Source organism: Diachasmimorpha longicaudata, chromosome 14 (genome assembly GCF_034640455.1).
Source record: "Diachasmimorpha longicaudata isolate KC_UGA_2023 chromosome 14, iyDiaLong2, whole genome shotgun sequence".
Classification (NCBI taxonomy): domain Eukaryota; kingdom Metazoa; phylum Arthropoda; class Insecta; order Hymenoptera; family Braconidae; genus Diachasmimorpha; species Diachasmimorpha longicaudata.
Genome location: NC_087238.1, coordinates 6,201,645 through 6,209,161, shown reverse-complemented (window position 1 = coordinate 6,209,161; position 7,517 = coordinate 6,201,645). Strand labels below are relative to the sequence as shown.

At 40.8% G+C, this 7,517-nt stretch overlaps 3 protein-coding genes across 4 annotated transcripts; 1 reads left to right on the top strand and 2 right to left on the bottom strand.

The window, feature by feature from the left end:
• Positions 1-102: 102 nt before the first annotated feature.
• On the bottom strand, positions 103-1,152 carry LOC135169219 (histone H2A-like). The gene is made up of 3 exons (XM_064133990.1): positions 995-1,152; positions 709-916; positions 103-499 (listed from the first exon to the last, which is right to left on the bottom strand). The coding sequence occupies exons 1-3, from the start codon at positions 1,014-1,016 to the stop codon at positions 322-324; spliced, it is 408 nt and encodes a 135-aa protein (XP_063990060.1). The 5' UTR covers positions 1,017-1,152; the 3' UTR covers positions 103-321.
• An 87-nt stretch (positions 1,153-1,239) lies between these two features.
• On the top strand, positions 1,240-2,815 carry LOC135169213 (coiled-coil domain-containing protein 130 homolog). 2 transcript variants are annotated; one of them, XM_064133979.1, is made up of 3 exons: positions 1,240-1,440; positions 1,730-2,046; positions 2,116-2,815. In XM_064133979.1, exons 2-3 carry the CDS (start codon positions 1,735-1,737, stop codon positions 2,716-2,718), a joined length of 915 nt encoding a protein of 304 aa, XP_063990049.1. In that variant the 5' UTR covers positions 1,240-1,440; positions 1,730-1,734; the 3' UTR covers positions 2,719-2,815. The 2 variants fall into 2 exon arrangements, with proteins under 2 accessions (XP_063990049.1, XP_063990048.1); XM_064133978.1 differs by having other exon boundaries at positions 1,241-1,574.
• Positions 2,816-3,237: 422 nt separating this feature from the next.
• On the bottom strand, positions 3,238-7,512 carry LOC135169205 (arf-GAP with coiled-coil, ANK repeat and PH domain-containing protein 3). Its single transcript, XM_064133964.1, has 4 exons — positions 7,301-7,512; positions 6,955-7,012; positions 6,813-6,871; positions 3,238-6,382 (listed from the first exon to the last, which is right to left on the bottom strand). Exons 1-4 carry the CDS (start codon positions 7,351-7,353, stop codon positions 3,940-3,942), a joined length of 2,613 nt encoding a protein of 870 aa, XP_063990034.1. The 5' UTR covers positions 7,354-7,512; the 3' UTR covers positions 3,238-3,939.
• Between the last annotated feature and the right edge of the window lie 5 nt (positions 7,513-7,517).

Here is a 7,517-nt window from a genome sequence, read left to right as displayed (position 1 = left end):
CGGTGTTGGCGCTGTTCGCAATGAAATGAGGGATAAACGAGCAGTGCAATAATTATTCTCTATAATAATACTATTGCAAGGATCAGTAAATAGGCCAAACAATTATCAGAAAAATTATTTATTTATCATATTTATTAACAATAAGTTTATCATAGAATAATAGAGTTAACGAGGTGCGATGACCGGATACTCTCAAATACTAACGTTGAATTGTAAAAAAAAACAGATCGAAAATTAATAAAATAAATGATACGATACGCGGAATGTCTCCTTTAACCGTCAGTATGAAAATAAAAATTATTTAAAATAATAATCAGGTATTTAATATTCTTGTGAAGCCTTGTCCCCTTTTCCAGAGCCACCAGTGCCAGTCTTCTTGGGAAGGAGGACAGCTTGAATATTGGGGAGAACTCCACCTTGGGCAATTGTCACACCGCTCAATAATTTGTTTAATTCTTCGTCATTGCGAATAGCAAGCTGTAGGTGACGGGGGATGATTCTGTAAATGATTAAAAAAAAAATTACTTTACTCATGGGTACGTTGATGTTCAAAGACTCGTAAAATTACAAATCAAATCCCACACGCGAATGATAATAAACAGAAAATACCACTAGTTTTTCATAATCTTTGTCGACCTTGGGATCACTGGAATTTTAGGCCAAACTAAATGAGCAAAGACCTCAGGCAAGAGATTACAAGCAATTTACCTCGTCTTCTTATTGTCCCTGGCAGCGTTTCCAGCCAACTCGAGCACCTCAGCAGCCAAATACTCCAACACAGCTGCCAGATAAACAGGTGCACCAGAGCCAACACGTTCAGCATAATTACCCTTCTTTAGGTGACGATGTATTCTTCCCACTGGAAACTGCAGTCCAGCCCTGCTACTCCTGGTCTTTGTCTTCGACTTGGCCTTTCCTAAAGTCAAAATTAATTATATTACTATCAACAATTCTCCAGCTAATCCGTCGACAAAAGGCAGTAATTGATAATCACCTCCTTTTCCACGTCCAGACATGTTTCCTCAAGATTTTTGTCTTTTAATAAGAGAACGTTTTAATAGAACAACTGAGAGTCGTCACGTTTTCAGACGAAGTGAGGCCCAAACGACTCACGTTACCGAACTTTTGGGTCATGAAAGATGTAAAATGGCGGGAAGCCATGTAGAGAGGAAAATGGAGGATTTTCTTGGGAGTGGAGAGGCCCTCTGGTAAGTACACTGGGAATTAAGAGGAGATTTCATTCATTTTCTCTCATTACATGAAGAGACAATTGTTTTTTTCCATTTATATTCAAAATAAGATGATAATTTTATTTAATTTTGTGTCTGTATGAAAAAAAAAGTAAAGTAGTGTCAGTTGATCAAGTCCATGAGCAATTGCATATTGCGTAGTCCACTGACTCATTCTCAACTCACTTCAGTGTTGTCATCGTGTCATAGTGCAAGTTTCTGTCAATACATCAATTTTTTACTCTTTTAAGTAATAATAAACAATATATAAATATTTTCGCAACACTCTACACGTCGTGAGGGCATCTAACAACCGCTTAAGTGCATTCATTAACCCAAATTAGGGTAAGCACGATCGATGCACTGATAAATGTAAAAAGTTGAGGTTATGTTGGCTGTCATTGTGACCAGTGCATTCTCCTGAATAAATCAGTTGAATCTGTGTCAATATTTACGTGTGCTTAATTAACTTGTACGGTAATCATTTAATTATCTTTCAGGCACAATGGGTGAACGCAAGGGACAGAATCTATACTATCCCCCCGACTATGACCCAAAAGCGGGTGGTCTCAACAAGTTCCTGGGGACTCATGCTCTTCGGGAACGAGCCCGCAAGCTGCACATGGGTATTCTGATCATAAGATTTGAAATGCCATTCAATATCTGGTGCGAGGGCTGTGGGAATCACATTGGTATGGGGGTGCGTTACAACGCTGAGAAAAAAAAAATTGGAATGTATTACAGCACTCCCTTGTACTCCTTTCGAATGAAGTGTCATCTGTGTGACAATCATTTTGAAATTAAAACAGATCCAGCGGTGAGTTTTCAATATGTCAGGAGTGACTTTTTATGTGACTAGAATGATTTTTCTTCTTCTATGATTCAGAATCTCACATATGTGATTGAGAGTGGCGCTCGTCGTCAGGAGAATCGTTGGGATCCGAAGGAAAATGAACAAGTGGTCCCCGAGACAAAAGAAGTATCGAAGAGGCTTTACGACGATGCAATGTTCAAATTAGAGCACGGAGTGGAGGATTTAAAAGGTGCTAAAACCCAGGATCCAGCCATCAAGAAAATCCTGGCTAAAAATGAGTCCAGGTGGCTGGACGATTACTCCGCGAATGCTGCACTTCGCGCTGCCTTCAGAAATCGCAAGAACGAGGACAAAGAAAGGAGAACGGAGCTTCCTCTGTTGAAAAGTGTTGGAGTTGAGCTGGAGCTGGTGGACGAGCACGAGGATGATGTTAAACTGGCGAGGATTCTCATGCAGAATAAGAAGAGAGATTCCAGAAGCAAGAGCTCCTCTCTCAAGCGGTTGGCGTCGCTCCTTTCGAAATCCAAAACTAAACGAAGGGGAATTTCAGGTACTTCGAGTAAACCACGAATTATCGAGCAGAAAAAAGTATCGAATGCCTCCGAGAGCTCGGGCTCCTCGAGCAAAAATACATCACTAGTGTCTTATGATTCCTCCGGTTCTGATGGTGATTAGTTGTAAGGAAGTCTCGAGAGGTTGAACATTATAAAATTCGTTGATTTAGCTGGACTGACAAATTAGACATAAATAAATGTTGTAAATATACAATGAGGCTCAGTGTCTTTTATTAATCCTATAAATGTTGTACAAATAAGTACAAATTTTTAAAACCCATTCAAAAAAATGACATTCATTTCAGAAGACATCGATCACAATTACTCTGTTTTATTCGTGGGATATCGATTAATGTTTTTAATGTTACTTTACAATACTGCTTCCATATTACTCTAGCAATTGGCACTAAAATTATTGACGCACCAATGAGATTACTGTTTCATGATTGTTTAAAAATAACTTCTCGTTAATTAAGTAAATACAAAATGGAATTAAAAATAGTACAAATGTTTGTAGTTCGTTGGAAACGTCAGCTGATCTAAAGAATATTTTTTGGGTTAAAAAAATTTATTTACAGAACTAATGGATTTTTATCGCTCGTCTAGAACTCGGGAAGACTATAAATTTCTCAACAATCACTTTATGTACACCAACATGAAAACATTGTTTTGCAAAATATATAATTAATGGAGAAAATTAGCAGTGCACTTCAAGTATGCAGGGACCGAAATACCTGGATATAAAATCTAAAAATAAAATAGTGTAAATTCTAGTGTATAAAAAAAAATAAAAATAATCATAGTTCAAACATTCTGCATTCGTCATTGAATGTATCCATCATTAACATTTTTTATCGGTAAATAAAGCCTATATAATTGGCAATGGAACCCCCAATTTCGCCCGGGTAACAATTAAAAAATAATATCTTCAAGTCTCTAACGAAGATTATTCCCCCCAAATACATCTAAAACTAATGGAGTTGAATTGTAACAAAAAATCAGAGGTAAAAAAATTGAAATTACACAGATCTAAGTAATTCAGAAGCGAAGCCGTAAAACGATTGTAGTCGACCCCGCTGGTCACTGAGTTTCTGAAAATTATCTCGGAATCTAAGGGAGATATCAAAATTTTCATAATGACCTTTTCCGTAGAGAGATTAAAGAGCTATAAAAAAGCTCCTATCAAAAATTAAGCCATCTGCCTTCGATTTCGAGATATTCACTAAAACAGTTTCGCTCCGGAATTCTGTACAATATTTGTCATCATAATCAGTTGAAGTGGTTCATCAAAATAGGAAAATGTCTCCTACCTCAAAAATTCATCGTTGCACCCTGGATAACCTCACTCTGTCCCCTGCACACTGCCCCCCTCATTCCTCCTCTGTAATCTCTCAGGATGAGAGCAGGCAAGTTGACTGAAATCCCTCACGACGTCATTGAACGTCTCGTCCCCAGTGACGCCGATCTCCGAATCCTTCATCTCCTCGTTGAGCAGACCGAGTCTCAAAAGCGTGACAATATCAGCATTAGCCTCTTCCACAGCAATAGACAGTGGCTTGATCCCCCTGTCATCAGCAATGTGCTGATCAGCCCGATGTTTCAGTAGCAAACAGACCTGCGCCGTGTGACTCAATTCAGTTGCCAGGTGAAGAGGTGTCTTGCCTTCAGCATCCTGACAATTGATTCTGGCTCCATTGAGTATTAAATACTCACAGGACATAACAGATCCACTGATGATTGCTTGATGAAGGGCATTTCTCCCTCGATCATTGACGTTGGACCAGGCCTTGTCAGCACCGGCAGCCAATGCAGCACACATAACTGGCAGATTGTGGGCAGCAGCTGCTTTGTACAGTAGCATATCAGCATGAAGATTCTCAATGTCCTCTTCATCAGCAAACTCCTCCTCCTCACCAGCAGTCGAGTCCTGATCTGAGCTCAACTCCAAACTGCCCTCAATCGTCGGCTTGGGTATGTCACAGCCAAACATGAGGACATCTCCGTCCTTATCGATCATTTTTTCGGTCCCAGAGTCCTTGTTCTCGTCATCGTCATCAATATCATTGCTAATTGACTTCTCTTCCTGTGATTCTAACCTCCTCGTGTCACCGGAGTCGTCCGAAATCTGGCTCTTGCGTTTCTCTAAAAAGGGTTTGCTGTACAGGGTCGAATTGTTCTTAAGATCCGAAGTTTCACTGTCTTCGGAGCTCATGGACGTTCTCTCAGGGATTTTCATTTTATCTGGCGATTTTTCCGGCCCGAGACTATCATCAGAATTACCAGCAGGAGTTTGCTCATTCACTGCTGCTAACCCAGTGACTTTACATCTTGATCCATCGATCTTATCCTGACTTCGTGGTCGTCTTCTCAGCTTTCTCACACTCCATCTTCGAAATCTGTTGACATCTCGACTGGTGTGTTGGGTGGTACTACTCGCCAATATCGCTATAGGTTTCACAAATTTTCTGTCAACGTACTTCGCCTTTATCCAGGCCTCTCTCACTGCTGCTGAGCATTTTGGAGATGCTCTGGTTACCAGTGATGCCGAGGGCTCGGCCTCGTAGACATTGTTCACAACGTTGTTACCTAATTCTGCCATTACTTTGAGTATCTCAGGCTCCCAGTCGTCCAAGGTCAATGATCGTACCTTGCTGTAGTGGACACCTAGACTTCGATGAACACCGGAGCACTCGATGCACAGAGTTATACCCAGATTTATGCTCGCCCATCTGGGGTTTGTATTTCCGCAGTCGCAGCAGAGGTCGTTACCTGGAATTTTCAACAGCTGCTCCCAGACTCTGGATTTGGGGCGAGGTGGGGGTCTGGCGAGACCTGTAGAATTAGCTGGCAGACTATTCAAATTAATAGTTCCCATTCCCCGCTGGATAGCCGCCCCAATAGCCTGTTGAGTAGCTGTAATCCAAGCTAGATACATCTCCTCCGAGTCCGCCTGGAGCATGTGGCTCTTCGTGGGGCTGAGCACCTCAAAGCAGTTCCTCCTCTCGTTATCAACAACAGGTTTGACAGTGCAGAGACGAAGATCCTCCTCCATAATCGTGTAGTCCTCTTCGCCAGTTCGTTTTCTGTACACCAGCTGATGGTCCCTCAGGCAGAACCACCGTCTGTTCCACGTTTTGAATGCATTGGTGGTGCGTTTGAAGAGGTAGCCCTCCATTTTCGATGTCCCTGGAAATGTCTGAGGCACCAGGTCTCTACTTGTGACCAGAATATGACGGTTTTCCATCTCCTTCTCGAGTTTTGACGAATCAAAGCGCATCCTCGCCAGTTCTCCACTCAAATCCTTCAGGAAGGGATCAAGATCCTGGGCGAGGTCTGTCCCCTGGTGGTAGTACGTGAAGCAGGCGTGCATGTAGCTGAGGAGGCTCCCCAGAATTTCGTGACGACGACGTGAATGCAGCATCGTCAGAGTGTGAATGTAATCCAGGGCTGTGTGACGAAAACAAGAACGAGTCGCTGAGAGCATATTCGAGGACTCCTCGTACTCTGAGGGTCTTGATTTTGGTATTTGAGAGGTGCGGTTCAGCGCCAGGTCGAGATCGTTGGAGATCTTCTCGAAGTAGTGTCGTGATTCCTTGACTTTTTTCATGTCTGTTTTTATAAAGAGGCTGAGGTCTTTTACTACTGTTCGGGACGCCTGGTCTAGGAGAATTGTTTGAAATTTATTCATCTCTTGGAGGGCGTGGATCAACTTGTTCAGGGAAGCCATCACCTCGGGGTCGTCGTTAAAGTAGGTGGATAACTCCCAGAGGCTCGTGGTAAATTGGCTGCAATGAGGAAAATTGCAGCCCATTGGAGCAATTGCGTGTGTGATCGGGGGAATTGAATTCTCGCATTTGGAGATATTTGAGATTTCGTCAATTTTCTGATTCTGGTAATGAGTAATTAATAGGGAAAAATTTTGCAATATTTGAATTACTTTATTAATATTCCCCTAAGAGCGAATTTTCTATTTTTTTAATCTTCAAAATGTTTCCGGATAAAAATATAATTTCATTTCAATTACGCGATAAACAGTTTGACATCCAATATCCCAGGAAAGCGTCGATAAAAAAACACAATCACGCTATCTGATTATCCCAAGCCCAATGTTTCAACGGAGAACGAGTATGACTCATTCGCTACTCCAGACCAGTAATTTATCTCCCCTATTTAATGGAAGCATTAATCTGTTTATGTTACTGGCTGCTAACATACCTCTGGTGTCCCACGTATACTTTTCCAGCGTCTATCATTGAATTGCAATTTTTTAAGACCTACAACGACAACAAAAACCCCATTAAACTTATCAAAAATAAATTTTCTGAGGAAAAAAATCTAGAGCAGATTTACAGCTCACCTTATCCAATTTCTGCTCGAGTTGATCGATGTTTGTCTCGACTTTCTCGATACATGATCTTAAACAATTCAATTGTTAAACATTGATACCACAATCTACTTCTCAATTACATTTATTTATCATTGTTTTATTGAATTAGGTCATCTGGAAGTCCTCGAGAAAATCACAAAGGACTTGTGTACCATTGATAAAAATATTTGTATGCAAACGAAAAATAATTTGATGACTTGCGATTATTAGTTTTCATTAGAAAGGGATTTACATTCTCTCCAAGATTGTTTGCTTTTTTTTAATCGCTGGGGTAACTTTTTTGCTTGGGAAGCTAATAAATGACCGAATTATTCACCTAAACTTTGGTGTATCCCGAAGGCACTCGTCGAAGTCAATCAAAGGATTCATTTTCGTTGTTTTTTCACTTGACACTGGCACCTCGCGTACTTCACACAAATTCAGGAGCGATTTTAAATATGTTCCAATGGCTTTCTACTTATTTTCATGATAACAAGCGATTGAATCCGCAACGGAAATAAAGGGGAACAAACACTTTCCTAGTGCCTGTCAAA

Excerpts from the sequence above, each read along its gene's own strand:
- LOC135169205 (XM_064133964.1), bottom strand. The coding sequence starts at position 7,353 with ATGAATCCTTTGATTGACTTCGACGAGTGCCTTCGGGATACACCAAAG. Across the intron at positions 7,013-7,300 it reads CGGGATACACCAAAGTTTAG|ATCATGTATCGAGAAAGTCG; the intron begins GTGAATAATTCG and ends GAATTGTTTAAG. Across the intron at positions 6,383-6,812 it reads GTATACGTGGGACACCAGAG|CCAATTTACCACGAGCCTCT; the intron begins GTATGTTAGCAG and ends TCCTCATTGCAG.
- LOC135169219 (XM_064133990.1), bottom strand. The coding sequence starts at position 1,016 with ATGTCTGGACGTGGAAAAGGAG. Across the intron at positions 917-994 it reads GTCTGGACGTGGAAAAGGAG|GAAAGGCCAAGTCGAAGACA; the intron begins GTGATTATCAAT and ends TTTTGACTTTAG. Across the intron at positions 500-708 it reads AGGGACAATAAGAAGACGAG|AATCATCCCCCGTCACCTAC; the intron begins GTAAATTGCTTG and ends AATCATTTACAG.
- LOC135169213 (XM_064133979.1), top strand. The coding sequence starts at position 1,735 with ATGGGTGAACGCAAGGGACAGAATCTATACTATCCCCCCGACTATGAC. Across the intron at positions 2,047-2,115 it reads AAATTAAAACAGATCCAGCG|AATCTCACATATGTGATTGA; the intron begins GTGAGTTTTCAA and ends TCTATGATTCAG.